Consider the following 27,344-nt stretch of genomic DNA (forward strand, 5'->3'; position numbering starts at 1 on the left):
GTCCTAGTGATGTTGTTGAGAAGATGGAATAAGTAAACAACAGTGATGACATCATCCTCTACCTGCCGCTGTCTGATGATGATGATGATGAAGATTCACCGCACTGACAACATCATCACAAACTCTAGAAGAAAACAGATCCGTCACTTTCATCACATATGGACAATATGACCATCCACAGCAAAAGTCAAAAGTGTGTGTGTGTGTGTGTGTGTGTATGACATAGACGTGTGTAGATGTGCTCACCATCAAAGTCCACCGTTCCATCACCGTTCAGATCTAACTCCTTGAGAATCTCCTCCAGTTCTCCCTTCTTCAGTTTCTCTCCTAACAGAGTCTTCAGCGCCTCCTTCATCTCATCCAGAGTGATCTGTCCATCTCCATCTGAGTCAAACTGTCTCACACACACACACACACACAGAGGAGGATGAAAGCCTCTGTTATACACACTACTCATTAGTTTGTTTGTTTGTTTGTTGTTCAGAGATGTGGGAAAGCACTGACCTGACTGAAGGAGCATTTGAGTTCTCTGAGACCGAGCATGTCCGCTGTCTCCACCATCATCCTGGGACCCATCAACTCACAGAAATCATCGAAATCCATCAGACCGCCCACTACACACACAAGACAACAACACAATTACATCAGCTGAAGCTAAACACACACACACAAACTCACACACACAATTACATCATTTGAAGCTAAACACACACACACGCTCATACACACAACTACATCAGCTGAATCGAAACACACACATACACACACAAGGCAGTAACACAATTTCATCAGCTGAAGCTAAGCGCACGTAGGCACACATGCAGACAATTACATCAGCTGAAGAAAAACACACACACAAACATACACAATCCTGAACATGCACAAACAAACACACGCTCACACACACACACACACACAACTACATCAGCTGAAGCAAAACACACACATGCTCATACACTCACACATGCACACACACACTCATACACACACACACACACACCTACATCAGCGGAAGGGAAGCAAAACAAACACACACACACACTCATACACACAACTACATCAGCTGAAGCTAAACGCACATTGGCACACATGCACACAAACGCACAATTACATCAGCTGAAGAAAAACACACAAAAGCATGTACACACACACACACACACACACAAACATACACAATCATGAACACACACATGCACAAACAAACACACACACACGTATGCACACACACATACACACAGACGGAATCTCACATCTCATTTTAATCTGTTGAATGATCTCCAGGAGTTCCATCTCAGTGGGCATGTAACCCATCGTCCTCATGCATTCTGCCAGATCTTTATAGTTCAGATATCCGTCCTGATCATAATCAAACTCTTTAAACGCTTCAGCCAGCTCTGAGAAACACACACACATCACAGCACATGTATGATGTACTCATGATGTTCATTGTGATTCAATGATGTCATGATCAATACTCACCATCCAGCTCGGGCTGAGATAACTCTCTCTCCTGATCAACACACACAGAGAGAGAGAGAGAGAGAGAGAGAGAGAACAACACTCACAACAGCTAAACAAACCATCTTCACCACAACACACATCAGTGTAAATGAAGAGTGACACTGAATCCCTGTCAGCACCTATTATTACCTGCATTACACGGATTACACCAGTGCTTTAACACACACACACACACACACACACATGTATGTTTTATTGTCTCTGTGGGGACAGTCCATAGGTGTAATGAGTTGTATACCGTACAAACTGTATATTTCATCCCCTAACCCAGAGGATCTCAAAGTTTATATTCAAAGGTCCCAATCTGAATTCTTGTCAAGTCAAAGGTCCGGTATAATTATTATTACAAAACTTGCTCTTAATAAACATTTAAAACAACTTTAAATAAGTAAAAAAAAACAAATCTATATGAAGAGTTTATTTGGGAAAACAGATTTAGTTTAAAAAATCATGTTTTTATTGTGTTAGTTAGCTGTATTTTATATTATCACTTAATCAAAAGAACCCAGAACTGCAGTTTCATTGATATTAATTTGAATTCACAGTAAAAACATTGTTTTTGAACATCTTGTGTACAAGTTTTTTTTTAAGTCAACTCTTCATATGCTAATCATCATATTCATGACGTCATCTAGTCGTACTTGCGTTTACTGTCTTAACTGTTACATACAGTGATGCGTCTAACAGCAATAAACGCGTTTTACGTGATCGGTCCCCTACACGGGGTTTGTGCGCGATGCGCGCCTGTGTTTGTGTGTGTGTGTGTGTGTGTGTTTGTTTGTTTGGAACTTGGCGGGCCCGGATCGAATTCCCTCCCCGTCTAAATCCGGACCAGAGTCCGGACTTTGGGAAGGGCTGCACAATCCCTGAACCTAAAGATCGTTGATTCAATATATGAAACGATGAGTGATGACGTAAGCAAACACACACCTGACCAAAGACGTTGTTCAGCAGGTTGGTGTAAACTTTATTCATGGCTTCCTCGCTTGATTTCTTGTTTGTTGTTTTTGTGTTGCTGTCACCGGACGCTGTCTTCCGGAGGGCTGATTTAGAGACGGCATCGGACGACTGGACAGATTTAACGCTGTCACGGGAAAACACCCACGTTTCATTTTCAGTTATTTGATCTCAGTTAAACATCACAGAAATGAACAGATTCCTCTACCTGTCTGTGGATGGCGCTCTCTCTGCTTTCTGTGCCATTCTTCACTGTAGGGATACAGCCACAGCGGGAGGATTTATATTCTTTTTTATTCACCACAACGCATATTTTCATTGTGTCTCTTAAATGAGATGTGTATCATAACAATCATTTAAAACGTGTTATACCATGGTCTGTTTGAATACAGAATTCTGATTGGCTGGAAGGTGTGCAACATTTTAAATTTACTGACAAAGTAACCCTCATTTTCAGCTCTTTGACCTAAAATGACACTCTTAACATAAATAAAAGCTTTTATCTGGCATATAAACATGGTATAAACGGGATAATCCACGGGTTCTTTTCCTCGTCGTAAATCGTGCATTATAATCCTTTAATGAACGGCTAGCCGTGGATTATCCCTTACTTGATTGTCAGACAAAGATAAATAATCTCCACCTGTACTGGGATCCAAGACGATATTAAGAAATTGTATCCGATGTAACAATTTTTGGTTCCCAGAAAGTTCCCCTAACTTTACAGAAACCATGAAACTAACGTGTTATTTGCGTAAAGATAACCAAAAAACAAATATTTATGGTTGAAAAACAATTAACCTGAAAAGAACGTTCCCAAAAATAACTAAAAGGGAACCAAAAACTAACGTTAGCTAACGTTACAGAAACCATCAAACTAACGTTTTATTTCCCTAAAGATAACCAAAAAATAATAATAATTCTGTTTGCAAAAAATAACTAACAGAGAACGTTATTTTCTGATTATTATTGTTTAAAACAGCCTGCAACGTTCTGAGAACGTTATTTTTGATCCCCCAAAAATAACCAAAAGGGGACCAAAAACTAACGTTAGGGGAACGTCCTGTATTTGCTGGGATTTAGTAAAGGTCATCTGAACAATACAACTTTACTGTGAGATAGAAAATTCATTCACAATGTTATGAATAACAGGCAAGTTTACTTGATATCAAATAAAACAGTTTACAAACAGATAATTCATGATGGATGAATGATGTTCTTACCCTGAACAGAATGAAAGTGTGGCGGATTCTTCACATGTGTGTAAAGTGTTCGTCTCGCTGTCACAGGACATTTTAAAGGTGATTAATGGATCAAGAGTCCAGATTAAAACAGCAAGCGAGTGGGCGTGGCCTCAGTCGCAAAGCCCTTCAATCACATCAACATACTTTTAAAACGACATATCATAAGGAAAGTAACTTTGAAGATAATAAGAAAATATGTTTTTTAAGATTATGAATTAACATGGTGGTTACTGTTATTTGTGAGGATTTACAGATGTACACAATGCTGTCAAATTTACTCATGTTCATATAATATCGTTAATATTTTTTTTAATTTGGAAAGTAATTTTATTACCACAATGATAACGTCCAGAGCTGTTGAAGAACAGAGTTACGACACTCGCACAGACGCCCGTTGCGAGATATATTTAGCAAAATGTATGCAAATATAGTTGCTGTTGTCTGTGCCGCTAAATTGCATTCAAATAGTTGAATTTGCTTGGAACTATTGAGCGCTTTATGAACCACGTGACCACACGTTGCCGAGATCGAGTGTCGTAACTCTGTTTTTCAGCGGTTATGGAAATGTCTGAAATATGATATTACATTCATGCATGATGTCCTCATTCTCCACTCCTGTAGATGTGTTATTTATCATGACAATGAAAACATTTTACGACAACAAGAAAATAAAGTATGTGAAATAATGTAAACAGCTTGCGTCACATTAACTCATATTTCTTCTCATGATCGTTAAATTCATATAAGAGAATATAACGATCATTCATTTAATCCGTAGATTTGCCTCTCGTGACTTTCTCAGAATGAAGTTCGTGTGTTCTACGTCACTATAACATAAAACACAAATATAAACACGGTCACATGTTACAGACTATTATTAATGTTGACTTTATTGTAAACTGTGTGTGTTTTTGTAGGCATTTATGATGATGATGTATAATTGTGAGCTGATTTGATGACGTGTGATCGAATCCCGAATGGAGAGAAAGTGAAACTAGAGGACGAAACGAGGCGGGATTTTGCGGCCATTTCTATTGTCAGATTTGAGCTCTATATCTGTATTAATATGTGTATTATGATCATACTGAATATGTCTGAAGGCTTCAGTTCTCGAGGACAATCTTTATGTGTCTGCAGTGAGTTTCTGTTGTTTACATTAGTCGTGTTTGTGTGAACACCTCGCGCAGCTCCTCGTGACTCTGTTTTATTCTTTTATATTCTCACAGGAATGCTGTTGTTGGTTGTTTTCAGTCTGATTCTCGTGGAGGCTTCAGGTAAGAAGAAGTAATGCTTCACAATGCTTTCTGTTTATAAAGAAACACGAGATCAATGACAATCTCTTTCTCTTCGGTGTTATTTACATGAACACATGAGACACACAGAGCGCGTGCTCACTCTTCACGTGTCTGAGATTCAACCATCTTACAAGAGAGCGATGTCGTCTAATAACCGTCGAAATAAATCCCGGACGTCTAGAATACATGGCTAGATTTGGGCTGTCAGTATAAATCTAAAAGACTATAGAATACATCTAAACTATAGATCAAGAATACATCAGTCATCAATAGCAATCCGTGTATCTTTCGTTCTTTTCATATTCAATTTTTCATTTTCAGTTATTTGATCTCAGTTAAACATCACAGAAATGAACAGATTCCTCTACCTGTCTGTGGATGGCGCTCTCTCTGCTTTCTGTGCCATTCTTCACTGTAGGGATACAGCCACAGCGGGAGGATTTATATTCTTTTTTATTCACCACAACGCATATTTTCATTGTGTCTCTTAAATGAGATGTGTATCATAACAATCATTTAAAACGTGTTATACCATGGTCTGTTTGAATACAGAATTCTGATTGGCTGGAAGGTGTGCAACATTTTAAATTTACTGACAAAGTAACCCTCATTTTCAGCTCTTTGACCTAAAATGACACTCTTAACATAAATAAAAGCTTTTATCTGGCATATAAACATGGTATAAACGGGATAATCCACGGGTTCTTTTCCTCGTCGTAAATCGTGCATTATAATCCTTTAATGAACGGCTAGCCGTGGATTATCCCTTACTTGATTGTCAGACAAAGATAAATAATCTCCACCTGTACTGGTATCCAAGACGATATTAAGAAATTGTATCCGATGTAACAATTTTTGGTTCCCAGAAAGTTCCCCTAACTTTACAGAAACCATGAAACTAACGTGTTATTTGCGTAAAGATAACCAAAAAACAAATATTTATGGTTGAAAAACAATTAACCTGAAAAGAACGTTCCCAAAAATAACTAAAAGGGAACCAAAAACTAACGTTAGCTAACGTTACAGAAACCATCAAACTAACGTTTTATTTCCCTAAAGATAACCAAAAAATAATAATAATTCTGTTTGCAAAAAATAACTAACAGAGAACGTTATTTTCTGATTATTATTGTTTAAAACAGCCTGCAACGTTCTGAGAACGTTATTTTTGATCCCCCAAAAATAACCAAAAGGGGACCAAAAACTAACGTTAGGGGAACGTCCTGTATTTGCTGGGATTTAGTAAAGGTCATCTGAACAATACAACTTTACTGTGAGATAGAAAATTCATTCACAATGTTATGAATAACAGGCAAGTTTACTTGATATCAAATAAAACAGTTTACAATTGTACAGAATTCTGTACAATTGAGATTCCAAAATCGGAAAATTAAAAAATGGTTTGTTATTTCGTTATTCGTTTATAAATGTAATACCAAAAACCAAATAACGGGTCATTTTTCGTACTTTTGATTTAATGCTCAGATCAAAAATCGGAAATGAAATAAAGGGGCACGACCGATTTTGATTTTGATACTTAATTTGTTCGATTTGCGTGAACCGGAAGTTATCTTCGTGTGCGTGTGTGTGTGTGTGTGTGCGTGTGTGTGTGTGTGTGTGCGTGTGTGTGTGTGTGCGTGTGTGTGTGTTGCACTTGGAAGTTTTCCGCAATAGCAAAAAGTTAAATGAATCCTGAAAAAGCTCAATCTTGCAGTGATTGTATTTTTTTAAGAAATTTCCTATCAACACCATGGCTGCACTGGAATCATATGCTGATTTAATTAAAGACTTATTTGAAAGTGTCAAGACACATAAAGAGATTTTCACTACGCTGCAGAAGAAGGGTATCCAGCGATGTTCTGCTACAATAAAAATATCTTTCTTTTGACTAGATGTTAGTCACGAATACTGGGTATAACTCCAATGTAGAACGTCTAACGTACCCTCAAAGAAAGTCGAGATATGGCACCCCAAATTGTCCCAATAACCCCAAAATGCAAAAGTAAAACTGTTTTCTTGCATGACGGTAGACATCAAGACAAGATATAACCTAGCTGTGGAACTTTTAACGCATAATCAAAGACATACTTGTACAAAAACACAGTTCTTGTAGAGGCACACAGACACACGCGCAGGCACACAGACACACGCGCAGGCACACAGACACACGCGCAGGCACACAGACACACGCGCAGGCACACAGACACACGCGCAGTCACAGACACATGCGCAGTCACACAGACACACGCGCAGGCACACAGACACACGCGCAGGCACACAGACACACGCGCAGGCACACAGACACACGCGCAGTCACAGACACACGCGCAGTCACAGACACACACGCAGGCACACGCGCAGGCACAGACACACGCGCAGACACACGCGCAGTCACAGACACACGCGCAGGCACAGACACACACGCAGACACACGCGCAGGCACAGACACACGCGCAGACACACGCGCAGTCACAGACACACGCGCAGGCACAGACACACGCGCAGGCACAGACACACGCGCAGGCACACAGACACACGCGCAGACAGACGCGCAGGCACAGACACACGCGCAGACACACGCGCAGGCACAGACACACGCGCAGACACACGCGCAGGCACAGACACACGCGCAGGCACAGACACACGCGCAGGCACAGACACACGCGCAGACACACGCGCAGTCACAGACACACGCGCAGGCACAGACACACACGCAGGCACAGACACACACGCAGGCACACGCGCAGGCACAGACACACGCGCAGACACACGCGCAGTCACAGGCACACGCGCAGTCACAGACACACGCACAGACACACGCGCAGGCACAGACACACGCACAGACACACGCGCAGTCACAGACACACGCGCAGGCACACACACGCGCAGGCACACACACACACGTGCAGGCACAGACACACGCGCAGGCACAGACACACGCGCAGGCACAGACACAGACACACGTACAGGCACAGACACACGCGCAGGCACACACGCGCAGGCACAGACACACGCGCAGGCACACACGCGCAGGCACAGACACACGCGCAGGCACACAGACACACGCGCAGTCACAGACACAGGCACACTCACACGTGCAAGCACACACACACGCGCAGGCACACACACACGCGCAGGCACACACACACGCGCAGGCAGACACACACACGTGCAGGCACAGACACATGCGCAGGCACACAGACACACGCGCACACAGACAATCTAAAAAATGAATAGTTGGTTTTATTTCTTCATCCCCTCCCCTCTTCTCACTGGTGCTTGCTGGGAAGATGATCATCACATCATCTGCCAAATAAGAAAATAAAAACATGCTTGACAAAATATTTTTGACTTTCATAACACAAACTAAAACCAGAGTGGTTGTCTTTAGCTTTGTGGCACAATATGTCATTGCAACATAACTTTTTAAAATGTTTTTAATTATCTTATTGTATTGTCTTTATACAATGCCATAAATTGCCTTGTGTTTTATGCAAAGCATGTAAGATCCCCTTGTTGTTAAAACATACCTTGCCAAAACAAAGCTATAAAGCTATAGATAAAATATATACATGGCTTTCATACCAAATTCTAATAGGTTGCACATTTTGGATTATGATAATTAGAGTTAATGGGCACACGGAAACACTTGCATGTAAATTAACATGTTTAAGCTAACCACAACATGGCTACACATTGTTAACGGCTAAATTTTACTTTACAAATTACATACACGGCCGATTCGCACGGGATTAAGATCACAAACAACCTCTGAATGTATTACACATGACTAGAGATAGAGGCAAGGGGGACTGATATTCGGGAGCGGTCAGGAGAGTTTCACTGTCGGAATATTATCATACAGACGGGACCATAGTTCTCCTACCCAGACCAATATCTGATCAAATCAGTAACTCACTCATGTCCATGTTTTTTCAGACTCAAAGCACGCAGTGGAGGTTCTCCCGGGTCAGATTGTGGGTCGGGTGGGTTTGGCGGTCACTCTGCCCTGCTGGATCTCTCCTCAGACGGACGCCGGGACTCTGGAGGTCCGCTGGTATCGTCCCGAACGCTACGACACTCCTGTTCTCTTCTATCAGAAAGGAAAGATTCAGGAGGTTCAGGAGGAAGGGTACAGGAACCGCAGCTCTCTGAGCCGGCGCTCCGCTCTGTCTAACGGACTGAAGGACGGAGACGTGTCTCTGCGTTTGGACAATCTCACAATTCAGGACGGAGGCGTGTTTTACTGTTATGTGAGTGGAGACTGGTACGACAGTCAACCTGTAACGCTCAACATCAGCGGTGAGTCAAGAGAAGATTTTACAACATGTGGTGTTTTCTGTTCTCTGTTATAAACCATCTTTCCGTTCAGCTTTAGGACGGACACCAGTCCTGTCTCCACAGCCCCTGAATGACACACACGTGAACGTCAGCTGTAGATCCAGCGGCTGGTTTCCGGAGCCGAGTGTCGTGTGGATGTCAGCCAGAAGAAGGCTTCTCTCCGCTGGACGAGTTTGTCACAGTCGTGGAGCTGACGGGACGTTCTCTGTCCACGGCTGGAAAGCGGTCTCTCTCTCTGATGCTTCACAGGTGTTCTGTCTTCTGTCACTCAGCAGTGGAGAGGAGAGAGAGGGAGCAGTGGACGTACGGGCCTTCAGACCTTCACCGTCAGGTGAGAGAACATCTCAGATTGTGAAAATATACTTTTCAATTAAAATACATTTGTAGAATAACAGACGTTGATAAAAACAAAACGATCGTGAAACGAGCTTGAATCAAGTTAATGTGTATGACAGACAGACAGTAATGTTTCATTTTATTGGTTGATGTGTTCTTTAAAAACTGTTTTATTATAGATTTATTATAGATTCTATTCTTAGATATGAAATCTCTACAATACACAAGGTTTGCCATCTAACTAATGTACAGAAGCGTCACAGTTCAGATGTGTGTTTAGTCATCAGTCTGTGTGTGAGTTTGACAAAGAGGTGTTGTTCCAACACAAAATAAATGTGTTTGTTTTAAGAGCAACGTTATCAGTGAATCCAGCCTGAGCAAACTGTGATGTTTATCTGGTCAAATATAAACTCCACATTAAATATACAAAAGTGTTCACATTTTTCACAAAGTCATGTTTTTATTGTGCATTACAGTTGGTTGGTTTTTGTTTAAGCCAAAATAACAAAAAAATACAACTAAATAACATAATAAAACAAAAACATGATAACATAATAAAATGGAGTTATCTCATTTTGGAACCGAAACTTTCACATGTGTGGCCTTTTGTTTCTTTCTGAAGGTCCGTGGAAGGCTCTTTTCATCACTTTTGTGATTTTTGTTCTTCTGGGTCTGTTTGGTTTCGTCTTATTTAAACACAGAGACAGACTAACAGGTGAGACCTACAGACAGTTTACAGACATATTTTATCCAGCACATCATGTGTTGACATATGTTTTGTGTTCACGTGTAGGTAAACAAACAACAAAGAACGAGAACGATGAACTGAGTGAGTATTATCATTCATTCAACAGTCAGATGAAGGTTCAGGATATCTACAAATGCTCATTGTTCATTTTGTGATCTGTGGTAAACTGGTCTAACACTCATTTCATTTCAGACAACAGAGAAATGAAAGCAGAAATCACAACACCGTCCACTGGTGAGTAATAATCTCTTCAGTTTTGACATTCATTCGTCACTTTTTATAAATATTTGTATTTTTTCTTTCATTTTAGCTCATGTTGAAATTATAGAGCAGCTGAGAAAACACTCAGGTATGAATGGATCTCAGTTACTATACAGCTTGTGTTTAATTGTTTGTGTTTATAAAATCTCAGGTCATTGAGAAGTGTTGTGGGTTTATGTTTATTTTCCTGACAGTTGTGATCACTCTCGACCATGAGTCTGCACATCCAGATCTGAGGATCTTAAAGGATCATAATAAAGTGAGAGACTCTCCCAACTATCAGCAGAGAGGAGATGAATTTCCATATGAACTGTGTGTCTGTGGAGCTGAAACATTCACGTCTGGACGACATTATTGGGAGGTTGGGTTGGTTGATAATAATGTAGATCCTAAACATTTCTGGCTAATTGGCGTAGCAATAAAAGGGAATTATCAGTCTGCAGATAAAACTGGTTTGACTGCATCAAAGGGCTTCTGGTGGTTGTGCTCAGACGGTCCAAAAGGCTTTTACACAAACACTGAACCACCAATAACTCTCCCTCTTTCACCCAGACCTCAGTGTGTTGGTGTTCTGTTAGATTATGATTTAGGTCAGCTGTCGTTTTATGACGTCACTGAGAGTAAACATCTACTGACCATCAGCACTAGATTCTCTGGACCAGTTGTTCCTCTCTTTAATCCTGGTGTAGGTGATACAAGTGCATTAAAAATTGTAGATCCTCCAGAACCTCAAGAATCACCTGAAGAGTCCACTCAGCCTTTACTGCAGAACTCACAAACTCGGTCTGAAAAACACAATGTTTAACCTTAGTGGCCGTATGGGTCTTTAAACATTTGTGACCCTGGACAACAAAACCAGTTTTCTGGGTCAATCTTTCGAAATTGAGATTTTTGCATAATCTGAAAGCTGAATCATTAAGATTTCTATGGATGTGTGAGTTGTTAGGATAAGACAATATCTGTCTGAGATACAATCGTTTAAACTCAGGAATCTGAGAGTGCAGGAAAAACTAAATATTGAGTAAATTGCGTGTAAAGTTGTTCATCAGAGACTCTGATGTCTTAATAAGGGGCACCACTCAGACAAACAAAGTTTTGATATATTTTAGGTAGCACATTTTCAAAATATCTTCATGGAACATGATCTTTACTTCATATCCTAATTATATTTGGCATGAAAGAAAAGTCGATCAATTTGACCCCCAAAATGTATTTTTGTCTTTTACTAAAAATGTTCCTGTGCTACTTAACACTGGTTTAGTGATCCAGGGTCACATCTAAGTGTAAAACATTCAGTATCTGACGCTTCAGAGACACGCTGGGTTGTGTTTGACTGATGCTGGAGATTTCTGCTCATAATGTTGTCAATAATGTTCAGTGTCCTCTAAAAAGAGAGAGTCATTTGCTTTATATGTCAACATATGAGGAGACGCTGGGATTGATCTGCTTTAGAAACTTAAAGAAGTAGTTCACCTTCAAAATGAGAATTTGTAGTTTCAGTTTTTGGTCACCATCTCCTTTTGTGTTCGGCAGAAGAAAGAAAATCACACAGGTTTAAAATGACAACAGGGTGAGCTGATGATCACAGACTTCTCATTTTGGAGGTGAACTTCTCCTTTAAAGACAGGAAACCTGATGAATCTTCTTAAGCGTTCTACTGAAGAAACAATGTCACCTACATCTCAGATGTCCTCATGAGGCTAAATAAACCGCATGATCTATATAACGCGTCATCATATAGTGAGACAGACGGATAGATCAAACACAACCTTCACCAGCATCTGTCGATCTGTCATTATATTTAACATGAATCACAGAAATGAATGAGCAGTATGTGCACATCACACACATGTTTATATTCACATAGAATTGACTTTTTTAAGTCTGTGCTGATACACAGAACACTCATATAAAGGGTTAAGGAAATAGAACTCATGCATTTATTTCATCAAGGTCCATTAAAGTTCATCAACATGACGTTTGTTCATCATCTCTTTGGATTGAACTCTGTATATTCTGATAAATGTAAGGTTTGAGTTAACCGTACTAATGATGACACCAAAATGTGTCTTCATATCTTACCACATGTACAAACTAAATCTACATTTTCACTTTGAATGAACTTTCATTTGTATTTGTGCTCAGATAATCTGTGTGTAAACAATGTTGTGTGTTGACCGTGTGTTAAACTCTTCTGTCTCTGTTTTTTTTTTTTTTAAGTGAATTGTAATACTGTTATATTGATATTAAACCTGAAACGTTTTCAATTCAGTGTCTGATGAGATTGCTGTTGATTATATTTAACACTTGTCATGAAGATGGTGGTGAAACACACTACGTCACTCATTTTTACTCGTGAATGCACCAGTTTTGATGTTATAATCGCACGTCAAACGCTACAGAAGATAGAATGGGTTTTTATAGCATGTAGATATCATATATAAATATTTTGAGAAATGTCTCAGTGGTTTTATTGCCATAGATTGGAAAACAAAGGGGGCCCAATGTTGTTTGATGATCAACATTCTTCAAAATATCTTTTGTGTTCTGCAGAATAAATACAGGCAGGTTTAGAATGACAGAAGGTTTAGTAAATGATGAAAATTTATGAATGAAATATTACTTTTCACTATAACATGACTTTGGTTTATTCTTATGTGCAAAATGGACTTAGCAATATTATTGTGTGAAAAACAAATACAGTTGAACAGGCCAATCTAAATGGTCCAAACTACAGGTAAAATGGAAGAATTGTGAGTTTATTCAAGTGTTTTTTTAAGTGAGTGTATTGACTGTAAACTTGCTGTTAAAAGTGGTAAATGAACTGATGAAAGTAATAAACTACTTAAATGACAATATATTATTTTTAACTTGGCAAAATATAAAATGAACCCTGTTACACATTCATGTGGAAGAAAAGTGGCACATTTACTAAAAGGACAGCCCGTCAATTTTATGGAAAAATAATACGTGTGAAAACGGCGGTTATTTCTTTTTGTGAGGTAAAAATCTAAAGGACAAAACAAACTCACATAATGAGACTTGACAAGCAAAAGAAAATGCATAAATATAATGGGTACAAGAAACGTGACGCTGATTGGTTGTTTGTTGTCACGTGACCTACGGTGGGCTTTCGTGAATCTAGAAAATATATAAAATATGTGTTTAATTTTTTAATAATAATAAGTTGAATATTTATCATTTTTATTTCACTTAATTTTCCGTTGATTTTTTAAATTAATTTATTAGATTTCAGAGGATGGGGCAATAAGTGAAGCACAGTCATTGTATTTAGTATGTCTTCGTTCATGTGTGTGTCTGTGTGCTTACTGCCTGTTCAGATTTCAACCTATTCAATGTAGTCCCTGTTAGGCAGTGTCAATGTTTCATAGCCTAAATTATTCTCCCCATTTTTAAAACCACTTAGAATAACTGAATAAAGGCACATTTTTATATAGGAATATATAGAGATATAGCAAATGCAACAAAAGTAAAAACATGTTAAACTATTCTGATGAAGCATTTAATAAAAAAACATTAAATGCAAAAAAATCTCCCCAACAAAGTAGGACATACGGCAAAAATATATATTTTTTCAGACCAAAATATATTTAAAATATATGTTATACACAGTGAAGCTCAATGAAATATATTTTTAGATGTGAAAATGTATTTTGTTTTAACAATCACATATTAAAATAGATTTCAAAATGTATTTCAGGGCAAGAAAATATAACTGTAGCCATACATTGAGGGTAAATCCAAACGTGGATGGAATAGCTTACTACAGTTCAAAAGATTAGATTCAAGAGATTTAATATTTCCTTTTAGATACCATGTTTATTATTGTCTATTCTTGTGTTTGGAGTAACAGTTACAAAAAAAAAAATGGTTGTTTACGGAAAAGACAGAGACAAGGGTTTAGTATGAATTATAAAACAGCTCATTTATATAATCCTTTGAACATTGAAAATGATACAAATGACACTTACATCATACAATGTTTTACAATCTGGTTGTATTACAATGTTTAAAAGACAATCTATTAAACATTTGAATTTTGTTTAAATAAACAGAACAAAATGTATAAAGCTGCCAATATAATGCACAAATATCCTCAATAAATATTCAATAAATTCATCATCAAAGTTTACATAAAATAGATAAACTACTTGCTGTGTATGCTAACACAAAAGCTCACATTGTATTACACAAAATGCCAGTTTAATGCACATGAATAACAATTTAAGCAACTCTTGGCTTCATTTACCATCTGATTTAAAGAATTCACACCCATTAATGTTTCTGAAAATGTAATCAACTTTGAGTTTTTCAGTATGAATGATCAGACATTTGCACTTGATAGCTGAAGCGGGAACAGCTGTAAGATGTCAGAGATGTTGTGAAACTGGCACAGAGATTTTGCTTTGCACGTTCATAGAATCTTCCAATGGCATAACACATCTCATCTTCATTTTGGCAAATCAAGAATCTTTTAAAACTAAAAAAGCTTTGATCTGCATCTTTCAACGCAAAAGTGAATGAAGTGTGTTTAAATACACAACTGTAATCTTCTGATTGAATGACCTCGCCCTTTACAATGATCTGTTGAGAGTACTATACTCTGTCTCTTTGCACCCCATACTGATTTAAAGCCATATAGTCATCTTTATCAAGTTATCTCACTTTAGGCCGATCCAGTGCAGTGATACCACATGAGTCACATGTTTCAACTGTTTTGGTCCTGTCAGAATTTCGAAGATCTCCTTACATTCATTAGAGGCATCTTTCATGATCCTTTGACCATAAAAAGGTAAAGCTTTCTGTAACCAAAAAGTTTTGACTATCTGTAGTGCCACCCCTTGAGAACTTTTGATCATGTCTAGAAGTTTAGCATTATATGACTCAAATACAACGGCAAATGAGCCACCAATTAACTACACATCTTGTTAATGGAGGGAAAGATGGACATTATAAGACATATTGGCTTCTCCATAGTATACCTCCATATCTTTCACAAAATGTGTCAGAAATGCCTCAGACTCCCTGATATGCTCTCTGGTTATGTTTTCACCCAACAAAAGTGATTCACCCTTAACTAGTTTGGACCAGTGATTCAGCAATGGTTCTGGAAAGAGACCTTTTAGGACAGGTAAGCTATAATAAAAGAGCCACATGTACCACTCATGGGCCTTCGAGAATTTCCTCAACGTGACTGTCCTTGACACACGAGTACATAACATGGCAGTTTGACCTTCAAAAGCAAATCAACCATCAGGTTTGTAGATCTACCAACATACCAATGCATTTCATGGTTTTCACTGTTTAACCACAGACCCGTAACAGTTCTTGCAACACACAAAAGTACTGAATGCATATAGTCTGGGACTGACCCTTCAATAGCATCAAGATTGGGAAGTCAACACAATATATTTGGTCCTTTGACCCCCAAAACAGGCTGAACTGTTTCTAGTGCACTTTCTACAAATTCATGGGTTTGGTCCTGACTGCGAAGCTGGAGGTTTTCCTGAAAGGGATACACGCCAGTAGTTCCTTACCCATTTAACCATTTTTCCTTTGTGAAGGCAATAAGAGAAACCATATTCACCATTAAACCGTTTAACATTCTGTATTAAAGGTCTGACAACTGAGTCACTCACTAGAACTAGAGGGAATACTTTTGTATTGATAGAAAGACCCTTGTCCGTTTCCCAGTGAATCCACTGTCTTCTAGCTTTACACATTCGTCCACAAAAGGCTTTAAGAATGTTCTCATCTCCACACTACAGTCCACTACATTATCCCGTCTCATTTTCACAGGCAACTCATTAATGGTGCATAAAAGGGGCCAAATAATACAAGGGGATTTTTAAAAGCTGCCACACCATCACAGCTAAATGTTACAGTAAGAGATTGAAGGGGTGTATCTGAACCACCTAAAGCTTTCTGATACAGAAATCCATCAGTAATATCGCTGACAGATGTTTCTGTTTCTGTTTGCCTTTGCACCAGTTTGTCTGTAATTTCTGGGATTTTCAAAAGATTATAGTTCAATGTTTACACCACATTAAGACTTTCCAAGGTCAGAGCTGTGCCCATGACATGTGGTGCAAATGAAAGTTATAAGTGAATGAACTATTCATCTTAAAACATACCTAATGACACTCCTTGAGAACATTATCAAATTATTCTGCTGCCTTAATTCTAAAACGGGAGATGGTGGTCTAGTGGGTTAAACCACTGAACTGGTAAATCAAAGGTTGCTGGTTTGATCCCAGCATCCACCACCAGTGTGTCCTTGAGCAAGACACTTTACTCCATGTTGCTCCAGGGGGATTGTCCCTGTAATAAGTGCACTTAAAGTCGCTAAACCTTAATATTAGACACTTTGCGTATTTATGTACAATTTTAAAAGCAGTTTGAACCTTTTATCAAACTCTAGCTATCATGTGCTATAGAAGTACAGGTTTATTAAAAGTCTTAGATTTGTTTTTTATGTATATTAATAGGGTGGAATATGTAATAAATTAAGAGTTTATTTGTTTTTCCGTTTTAAAAATAAAACTGAATAAACGAATAATCAGCTAGGGTATTGAAATCGACAAGCTAAGTGTTAGATTTACTTTAAATGTGAAATTAAACGTCCAGTAGGTGGTTAGTTAATAACTGGAATATTCAACCAAGTTTCACTCAAGAACAAAGCAAGTGTTTTATTGAATCACTCACTTTCACTGAATCATTGTCTCATTGACACTCATTTAGTAGAGAAACACCGCTAAAAGGCAGATGTAACGTTAAGTGTTTAAATAAACATTCATGCACATTACTTAGGAAAGTACGACACTACCGTTTAAAAATGGAGCGGCATCGCCCATTTAGCATCGATGCTAGCATCAGTACCGTGCAAGCCTTATAAGAACCATAAAATGATCCACACACCTTTTTTTCTGTGGTTCTTGAAGGAAGTTTCTCTTCGTCATTAAGAAGGTTAGGAGTAATTAATAACGTTTATACGAGATCCTCTATGGAGGTTCGCTCATTGTGGCTGTGGACGTCGAAACGAATCATGTGATCAGCTGATGAAATGAAGATGACAGAATGAGGATTAATCGGAGATCTATTAATAGTGAACATCTCAGCTAAAAACATAATGTTCTTTCATCGATGCTTACAAGAAGTAATCCTGCTATTTGGATAAATTGAAAACTAATTCAATCATTCATGTTTCTACAATATGTTAGGCTATTAGTTTTAGTTTAATGAAGGATTAAAGGGATAGTTCAGCCTAAATGAAAACCTACAAGTTTTTGTAAATTCAATTTTTTAGACCGATCTGAAAGACCAGTTGCCTCAACCAGTGCCTCTTCAAATAACCCTCAAGAAGTTGAGCTTGGTAAGCAATTTTTGTTTTTGTTGATTCGATGTACAATCATGTGTTCAACCAAATGCTGTTTATCTTTCACGTATACTAACAGACAGGTAATTTGATAAAATACATTCCCATATGAGCTGCTCAACAGTGGAAAGAGTTCCCATTGCATCTGTTCTGTTCTTTGTATGCCTGCTACTGCATTAAAATTCTAGAAACTACAAACACATCTGAAGCCTCAACTACCAAACATTTTGGAGAAGTAGATGCACATCGGATTATTGGTATGCTTACTTTAAATTTGTTTTGTGTAGTAAGTTTTTACCAATCAGAACTGTCTCTGAATTAATAAAAGAGCAAGCATTTTATGAAAATGTACAGATTTGCTTCAGAACATTTAGGTGTAGCACTCAAGAGATTGTTTTTTTAAACAACATAAACTGTGTTTGTGTTCTTTGTTTACAAGCTTGTTCATGATAAGGAATTGTAATTTAAATTAATTTATTGCAAGATTTACAAGTACATCTACTCCAAGATGCAATGGACTGTGATGAACCCAGATCAACAGCATCTAATGATTGGGCACTGAGGCGATCCTTGTCTGAAGAACGCTGGCAGGATCAAGACCAAAACTCCTTGACAGTTTGCTTGCTTCAGACTGTGTACATCTTGGTCCTTGTGATCACTGCAGCTTGAAAGAAGCAGTCATCAGGTGCAAGGACTGTTTGCCGAAACCCCGTTACTGTGGGAAGTGTGATGTTTCTACGCATCAACATCTAGTTTTTCACAACAGAGAGACTCTTATAGATGGTTTCTATAAACCTGTCCCTCCATCAACTGCTGTGCAAGACTTCAGTGGCCAAAATGTCATATATGAGCAAGGTAGGAATTACTGGAAAGCTTTTTTAAGCTTATTTTTATATATGTTATTTTTTTGTTAATATATTTTTCCTTTCATCTAGTGTTCTTGCTGCCAATCACACAACCTGAAAAAGTGTGTGATTGTGACCCTCAAAACCTGTCAATTGCATTTATACCCCAGAGATTTTAAAATATTTTTTTGAATAATTATTACATTTGCATGTTCATTGGTTCTCTTTCATTGGTTATGGTAAAATCGCATGCGTGTAAACAAATACATTATTTTATTTTTTAGTAGTTTTTTATTTTAATATTAAAATGATTTTTTATAATTTAACATTTGTATTATTTAATTAATCGTTAGCCTTTCATATAAACTCTTAAACCCCCGCAGTTCCTTCACAAATACCATTCTGGAAAACCTTGACATAATATAATGTTAAGTTGTTAGAAACAACAAATGTAATATTCTTACTCTTTGTATTTTTATAATGATATGACATAATATTATCCCATTCACGAGTTCACCTGAGCAGATAATGAAGATAGCAGGGGTAGTAAAAGTATGCGTGTTTGGCGTGCTGTCCGGGGAGCAGGTTCCGAGCTCGCCGATTCCATCCGATCCCGGAACGCTCCCGCCCCCCAGTAGGGGCGAGTGTGCCGAGCTCGGAAACGGCCGAACCCAGAACTCACCCCCGGAGTTCTATCGACAAGAGCTCAAGTAGAGGAGCCGGGGAGGTGGTGGGATGTGTAATCCTTGAGAGATGGCTTCAGGTAAGAATCTTTCTCTACTTATGTGCTGGTTCGCTTGAGCTGATAGGGTAGAGTCTATGATTGCTGATTGCGAACCAGCCCGTCTTAATTATATGCTCTGGCTTCTCCCGAACTTTGTTAATCTATAGTCATCCATTAACATCATTTGAAACAATTTAGGTCAAAAGTTATTTAAAGTTGTCTTATTATTACCTAAAATGTGTAATTTAATGGGATGTAATTGGAATCAGAAATGGATAAAAAAATGTAAGTGATCTAATCTTTTTCAGGTCGCTATGACATGTACCTGCCAGTTATGAATTGCAGAACATGTCTTGCGTCATGGACACCTGAAGTGGGGGACCTGCTGTGTAGTGGTTACTGGCCGGGCACTGTGGGATTTCAAACCATATACCAGCTAGACCTTTTCATCTCTTTTGAGGACTTGAAGATCAATGCACCTGGTCTTTCAAGACAAGCATTTGTCAAAATGTTAGAACAGCGCTCACAACAATCGGAAGGGTAACATTTGGAAGGTCATTTGTTTTCTTCATTTGTGCAAGTCTAACTGGCATGTCACTGTATTCAAATTTTTGTAATTCAATAGAGGTTACATTTGTGGCGACATCTTCCAAAAAGCTTTCCTTGAATGGACATATTGTCGTCATGAAAGAGTAAAACAATTCTCTTGCCCAGCTTGCACCCCAGATACAGTTGCTGTGTCTGCAGATGGAAACAGAAAATTATATAGATTCAGCAAAACAAAGGGGTATAATATTATTGATAACATTACACTGTCAAAATGTCTTGTGAATCATTTTTGCTATTTTTTAAACCATTTTTTGATGTAGTTTTTCTGGCCAATGACAAAGCTGTAGCAACATTTGTTGATTATGTTCATGAGAAGATCAAGCCAGTAAGATATTTGTCAAAAGACTTAGGACTGTAGTCAGTAAATCAGCATTTACTTTGTGTATATATTTGATATGACTCATATATATTTTTTGATACTGTGTTACAGGTAAATGGAAAAGGCACCTGTGGAACATCAACATGGGCTGCAGCCAGGGAGACCTCTAAGAAGACAAACTCCAAATGTGACGAAGAAGGCCTAGAGGTGGCAGTTTGCAGACAATGCATATTGCGTAGAGGTCTGAACATGTTTAGGGGGGAGATATTTGCATACCCTCTGTTTTTGCAAAATGATCTGGCCACAAAAACAAATTGCAAGTTCTTCTGCACCGACATCATGTGTAGATATTGGCCTTATCTACAAAAGGTGGCTCAAGCATTCCCAGAAATGAAAAAATTGACTGAGATGACGCCATTTCTTTCGGTCATGCATGCAAAGGGGCATTCTACAAAATGTGAGGTAAATATATCTTCAAACAATATGGTAAGTTCTTTACCTGTTTGACCTCCTTGAACTCAATATGTGTGGTTTGGACATCTGGTGTGCATGCTTTAGGTGCAGTGGGGTGGCAAAAACCAAACAGGGGCAGGCACTACCATTGGTGAAGAAGTTGAACAAGTCAACAGCTTTTTGTCCCGTGTGGCTCTAACTACAAAATACATGAGTAAGTGAGTTTTTAAGGCTCATGAGTGTTTTTTTTCATTGCTCACGGATTGTGCTTTGGTAGCATTACAATTAAAACAGCTTGCTTTTTTCAAGAATCATACTTGGAGATTAACCATCACTGCTCAAAAAGCTCATTTAATTCTTTCATCTTTACAGCGCAAGTAGATATGATCACATTGCATGCCAGAGGATGGAATGAGCGAAAAAAAAGAAACCTGCACAAGTACTTGTCTACACGGTATTTGAAGGTAAGTAAAAACTAAAAAATATTCATCAATGCAGATTACATTTCATCTGAATGATGTTCGCTGATAACTTGTATGTACTCAGTTTCTTATACATTTAGGATTGCCACAGTTTTGTGTGACTTTCCATTAATTATGCTTTTAGACTATCCAGAAGACAAAGGAAGTCAAAGAGGACATTGAGGCTATAAAGGAGTCCACGCAAAGGTCCGATGAGGAACTACAACAGCGGGTTACTGATGTGAGACAGTGGGCAGTTGACAGTAAGTACTTGTTGCTGCCTCCTTTAAATAAAAAAATTATTGAATACGTTATTTTTCCTTGCTGGTTTGTGTTTAAACACCTGACTCCTCTAGTGACATTGAATGACCAAACCAAACAATAAAACAATTGGCATAATTGGGAGCTCTTTCTCTTTTTAAAGTAAACTTAGATGATGAAACTTTCTCCCTAAAAACTTCATAACACTTATTCACCAATTAGCAAACTGAGCAAATGTTCTCAGATTCTTTGGCAAAACATTTGTTGATATCCATTGTCAATATTTACATATATTCTTATGACATTCTTATTGAATACTTATTTTTTCACTAAATGTTAACCACCTTATCCCTAAAAATGTCTATATTAGGTGTTTTATAGAAATAGTATAATTGTTCTATTTTTGATGCAACAGAAAGTGCATGATATTGATTAAATACCTTTACTAAATATTTACAGCTCCAGATGACCTCCGAACAGATGATCCAGTGGCGTTGCAACATCTGATTGAAGGCCTATTCTTGGACATCCAGCAGAAAAAGAGGTATATGTATCGTGTAACCGGTAAGTAGGCTCCATGCCTAGGGTTGGGTATTTTGATGATTTTGATTTCCGATTCTGCTTATCATTTCAATTGTAATCGATTCCCAGTTTTGATTCCACAGTTGAAGCAAAACTTTGATCTGTAGGGTCCTTTAAGCCTGCGTATTGACAGGTTTGCCAAAAATATCGGTTTATGAGCACCATTCTGTGTACATAGCAACCATGTTTTGTCTGATTTATAAAAAATGTATTACCATAGTTTAATACCAACTACATCATGGTTAAATAAATGTGTGGTAAATTTGTATTTCATTTGCTTTATCCGAAGTTTACACATGCACATTTCTGAAAATATGCACATAGGAATTGATAAGTGTAATTTAAATTTCAAGTGTTCGATTCTTATTCGATTCGATTCCGAATTTGAATTGAATTTTTCAATTCCTAACCCTTTCCATGCCCTCATGTACTTGTAGGGTTAATTTTAAAATGTGATATGTATTGATATTATTAAGTTATTTAAATGTTATCACATCTGAACACTGAAGTCTCACATCTACAGTACACTGTGCATATAGAACCATTATTAACCTTTATACTGTGAGTGTACATTGAGTGAACTGTCCTAACTCTGCCTATATGTCCAATGTTACCAGCACCCAACTTTCTGGATAACTTGAAAATTGGTCACTTACAAGGTTATCTATTATGTTTTTATGACCACAGTTGTATTATTGTAGTTTAAATATTCTCCAATTGCATTTTTAATCCCTGATGTTCTGTGAGCTCTATACCGTAGTTTATAAGGCGCCATTAGCACAATGACCTTCATGCATATCCTCCTGAAACCTCTTTCCGTGGTGTTTTTGTGCTGCAGACCGTAACAAACAGCGACACAAGATCCGAAGACGGATTGGAGAGGATAAGAAAAAGCTGTTTAATGCCATATTAATGCCAATGTCTTCCAACCACAACAGAATCTGTTGGTTCAATTGAAGACCTTCTTACAACAGAAAGTCCTATCTGGCCTTGGGATTCTGGTATGTAAAGTTTGACAAGAATCATTTTGGTGAATCCTCTTCAAACACTTACTTCATTAAACTCTGGCTTTCAAAGGAAAAGGCCCATGTGCTTATCGTTTGTTTCAGACCATAGAAATGCACAGACATCATTGCATTCTTTAAGCTTTTTTTAGCTCACTCAAACTACAGTCCAGAGGAAGTTACTACAGGTCACTCCTCAGAGTAATGTGTCAAGTCGGTTTGTCCTTTTGTTTCCCACACTGTAGATCCAACACCAATCACTTGTTGCCTGAGACATCTTTTCCACTAACATCGGATATTGCTAACAAAAGGCATTAAGATTAGTAGTATTATGTTAATTGAACTGTTTTTTTTTATCTTTGTAGAACCTGACACTTCCTTAGGCATGAAGAAGAAAGTTTTTGACAAGGTGATGTAAGTGGAGAGACTGATTGAGGAAGAGGCTGTACTTGTAGAGGAAATGAAACAACATTGGACACAGCTTACAAGAACCTACAGGGCCTTGAAGGACCAGGCTAGTGCAGTGTCAGATGACCTGGCCACACAGAATGAGTACTAATTTCTAAATACTGTTTACTTAGTATAGCCTAGTTATAATAACCTGCTTTAAAGATCATACCTGGAAAGTCCCAAATTGATGCATTGGTGCATACTTCTTAAAACTTTCTTATTTTCTATCCGAAATGTTAGGCTTCCCTTCAGGACTTTCTGGTGAAGCTTACCGTGGCCTATACAGTGCTGTCCTACAAAAATGTGAGGAGATCAAGAGAGACCTGTTGACTGTTAAAGAAATGTATTCCCGAATAGTGTTAGGTGGCAATGATGGACTTGTTGTTGAAGAAGAAGATGAAGACCCCTTTGAGCGAATTATAGTTTTGACTAGAGTTTTGACTGGTCTTCTTACTCTAGGTGGCTCAAGTTTGCTGGGTGCAGTAATTTACTCCTCTCCTGTAAAAGTAGCAACTTAAATCAGACTTTCTCTGCTCTACTCAGCCACTTTGATGAATCTGTTTTTTGAAGCCATGTTTTCTCCCCATTGTAAAGAATAAAACCTTGACCCTGAATGTTCTATCACTGCCTGACTGAGTCTTGATTCCTTAATTACAAAATATCATTTAACGTCAAAGTTTGGTTATAGTTTGTAATTTTTTCTTGTACAAATTTGTTTACTACATACTTCACTACATTAACACATGGATCAATAACAGAATTACAATATAACAAAAATATTATAACATGCAATACATAAAGTTTCACCAAACTTTTTGATAATAGGCTTAATAAGTTAAATGTTCTGTGATCGTGCTTAAATATTTAATTTTGCTTAAGATGTACTTAAGATCTAACCACAAAACACATTTATATACAAACCTGATTCCAAAAAAGTTGTGACACAGTACAAATTGTGAATAAAAACAGAATGCAATGATGTGGAATTTTCAAATTTCAATATTTTATTCAGAATTCAACATAGATGACATATCAAATGTTTAAACTTATAAAATATATAATTTTAAGGGAAAAATAAGTTGTGTTTTAAATTTCAATAGTATCAACACATCTCAAAAAAGTTGGGACAAAGCCATGTTTACCACTGTGTGGCATTCCCTCTTCTTTTTATAACAGTCTGCAAACGTCTGGGGACTGAGGAGACAAGTTGCTCAAGTTTAGGAATAGGAATGTTGTCCCATTCTTGTCTAATACAGGCTTCTAGTTGCTCTACTGTCTAAGGTCTTCTTTGTCGCATCTTCCTCTTTATGATGCACCAAATGTTTTCTATGGGTGAAGATCTGGACTTCAGGCAGGCCATTTAAGTAACTGGATCCTTCTACGCAGCCATGATGTTGTAATTGATGCATTATGTGGTCTGGCATTGTCATGTTGGAAAATGCAAGGTCTTCCCTGAAAGAGACGACGTCTGGATGGGAGCATATGTTGTTCTAGAACTTGGATATACCTTTCAGCATTAATGGTGCCTTTCCAGATGTGTAAGCTGCCCACGCACTCATGCAACCCCATGCCATCAGAGATGCAGGTTTCTGAACTGAGTGCTGATAACAACTTGGGTTGTCTTTAGTCCGGATTACATAGCGTCCCAGTTTTCCAAAAAGAACCTCAAGTTGTGATTCGTCTGACCACAGAACAGTTTTCCACTTTGCCACAGTCCATTTTTAATGAGCCTTGGCCCACAGAAAACGCCTGCGCTTCACAATCGTGTTTAGATATGGCTTCTTTTTTTACCTATAGAGTTTTAGCCGGCAACGGCGAATGGCACGGTGGATTGTGTTCACAGACAATGTTGTCTGGAAGGATTCCTGAGCCCATGTTGTGATTTGCATTACAGTAGCATTCCTGTATGTGACGCAGTGCCGTCTAAGGGCCCGAAGATCACGGGCATCCAGTATGGTTTTCCGGCCTTGACCCTTACGCACAGAGATTGTTCCAGATTCTCTGAATCTTTGGATGATATTATGCACTGTAGATGATGATAAATTCAAACTCTTTGCAATTTTTCTCTGAGAAACTCCTTTCTGATTTTGCTTCACTATTTTTCACCGCAGCATTTGGGGAATTGGTGATCCTATGCCCATCTTGCCCTTTGAGAGACACTGCCACTCTGAGAGGCTCTTTTTATACCCAATCATGTTGCAAATTGGTCCTCCAGCTGTTCCTTTATATGTACACTTTTCCGGCCTCTTATTCCTACCTGTCCCAACTTTTTTGGAATGTGTAGCTCTCATGAAATCCAAAATGAGCCCATATTTAGCATGACATTTCAAAATGTCTCACTTTCAACATTTGCCATTAAAACTTTTCATACTGACATGTTACTCTCCATGTCGTGACCTTTCCGAAAATTTATTTTGTTTGGTCTTATTACAAGATTTCATTTCAATATTTCATGGAGACTGCCCGGTACCAGGCATTGTTTTAGGTAAACCTTTGGAACCCGACCTCACCCTTCAATTCAAGTTTATTTATATAGCGCTTTTCACAATGTGTATTGTTTCAAAGCAGCTTTACAGGGGCAAACAGGAAAAACAGAAAAGTTAAAACACAGCACAGTGCATGGTATTTATACAACGAGTAAGTTCATTCTAATAAATAACATCTAATTTCTAAATAAATAAATAAATGAATGCAGTGTCCCGGTGAGCAGGCCAACACTGCCCTGCTGTGGCGAGGAACCCAAACTCCAATGATTGATTAATGGAGAAAAAAACCTCGGGAGAAACCAGGCTCAACCGGGAGGGCCAGATCCCCTCTGACGTGTCATAGCTGCACTCAAACTGCTGACATGTGATTTAAGTTTAGCATTTAATACCAAATATTGTAACTTCAGCATTAATAAGACAAATAGTCCGTCTTTGCTCTTGGTTGGGGATGTAGTGGTCTGAGCTGGGATGGTCCGATGGTCATATTTCTCTTGGCAGCTGGTGGAATTGCCTTAGATGGAGCTGGGATGGTCAGTCAGTATGCAGCTGTATCTGGTGTAATCTCAAATTGGGGATGGGCATCTGTCGGTCGCCTGGACATGGTGGAACTTCTTCCTACCTCGGGATGCCCATAGAGGCGGAAAGAGAATAAAGAGAATAATTAGCGTAGCTGCTGTTCATTAACTATGCATTAAGTGAAAGCTTGGCTGAAAAGATGTGTCACAGGCAATGCCATCAACAATGTGTTTATTAAAGTAGTGAACATATGTATGTGCCACACCCAAGACTCAGTGTGTATGCATGAGTCATGAACTTGTAAGCATCTGCAGTAGTCTAAAGTCAGACAAATGGTATATTATTTTCATAGAAAGTTCACACAGCAGACATTTATGCCATTATTATTGTGTTTATTACAGCAGTGAACATATGCATGAAGACAAATTAATACATTTCTCTGTACAGTTTTACAGGATGTCAGTGAAAGTGGATTTGATTTATGTCTATATTGATGTACACTTGGATGATGCGATATGGAAATCATTACAGAAAT

General features: G+C 38.2%; 3 protein-coding genes and 1 long non-coding RNA gene across 5 annotated transcripts; 3 read left to right on the plus strand and 1 right to left on the minus strand.

The window, feature by feature from the left end:
• On the minus strand, positions 1-5,015 carry si:cabz01076231.1 (calcium-binding protein 2). 2 transcript variants are annotated; one of them, XM_056755154.1, is made up of 9 exons: positions 4,878-5,015; positions 3,702-3,846; positions 2,687-2,730; positions 2,452-2,605; positions 1,480-1,510; positions 1,251-1,394; positions 505-614; positions 247-394; positions 1-124 (listed from the first exon to the last, which is right to left on the minus strand). In XM_056755154.1, the coding sequence occupies exons 3-9, from the start codon at positions 2,722-2,724 to the stop codon at positions 96-98; spliced, it is 654 nt and encodes a 217-aa protein (XP_056611132.1). In that variant the 5' UTR covers positions 2,725-2,730; positions 3,702-3,846; positions 4,878-5,015; the 3' UTR covers positions 1-95. The 2 variants fall into 2 exon arrangements, with proteins under 2 accessions (XP_056611132.1, XP_056611125.1); XM_056755147.1 differs by lacking the exon at positions 4,878-5,015 and adding an exon at positions 4,057-4,402.
• LOC130427589 (butyrophilin subfamily 1 member A1-like) lies at positions 4,639-12,970 on the plus strand. The gene is made up of 9 exons (XM_056755136.1): positions 4,639-4,858; positions 4,949-4,996; positions 8,957-9,319; positions 9,390-9,689; positions 10,317-10,409; positions 10,488-10,523; positions 10,635-10,676; positions 10,753-10,791; positions 10,898-12,970. Exons 1-9 carry the CDS (start codon positions 4,678-4,680, stop codon positions 11,506-11,508), a joined length of 1,713 nt encoding a protein of 570 aa, XP_056611114.1. The 5' UTR covers positions 4,639-4,677; the 3' UTR covers positions 11,509-12,970.
• A 5,058-nt stretch (positions 12,971-18,028) lies between these two features.
• LOC130419402 (uncharacterized) lies at positions 18,029-18,678 on the plus strand. Its single transcript, XR_008906503.1, has 3 exons — positions 18,029-18,096; positions 18,288-18,356; positions 18,584-18,678. It is a non-coding gene; the product is annotated as an uncharacterized LOC130419402 (long non-coding RNA).
• Positions 18,679-19,424: 746 nt separating this feature from the next.
• On the plus strand, positions 19,425-23,898 carry LOC130427510 (uncharacterized). The gene is made up of 9 exons (XM_056755035.1): positions 19,425-19,707; positions 19,977-20,222; positions 20,708-21,058; positions 21,155-21,263; positions 21,422-21,513; positions 21,656-21,773; positions 22,231-22,315; positions 23,192-23,354; positions 23,723-23,898. The coding sequence occupies exons 3-8, from the start codon at positions 20,846-20,848 to the stop codon at positions 23,196-23,198; spliced, it is 624 nt and encodes a 207-aa protein (XP_056611013.1). The 5' UTR covers positions 19,425-19,707; positions 19,977-20,222; positions 20,708-20,845; the 3' UTR covers positions 23,199-23,354; positions 23,723-23,898.
• Positions 23,899-27,344: the final 3,446 nt, after the last annotated feature.

Source organism: Triplophysa dalaica, chromosome 1 (assembly GCF_015846415.1).
Source record: "Triplophysa dalaica isolate WHDGS20190420 chromosome 1, ASM1584641v1, whole genome shotgun sequence".
Lineage (NCBI taxonomy): Eukaryota > Metazoa > Chordata > Actinopteri > Cypriniformes > Nemacheilidae > Triplophysa > Triplophysa dalaica.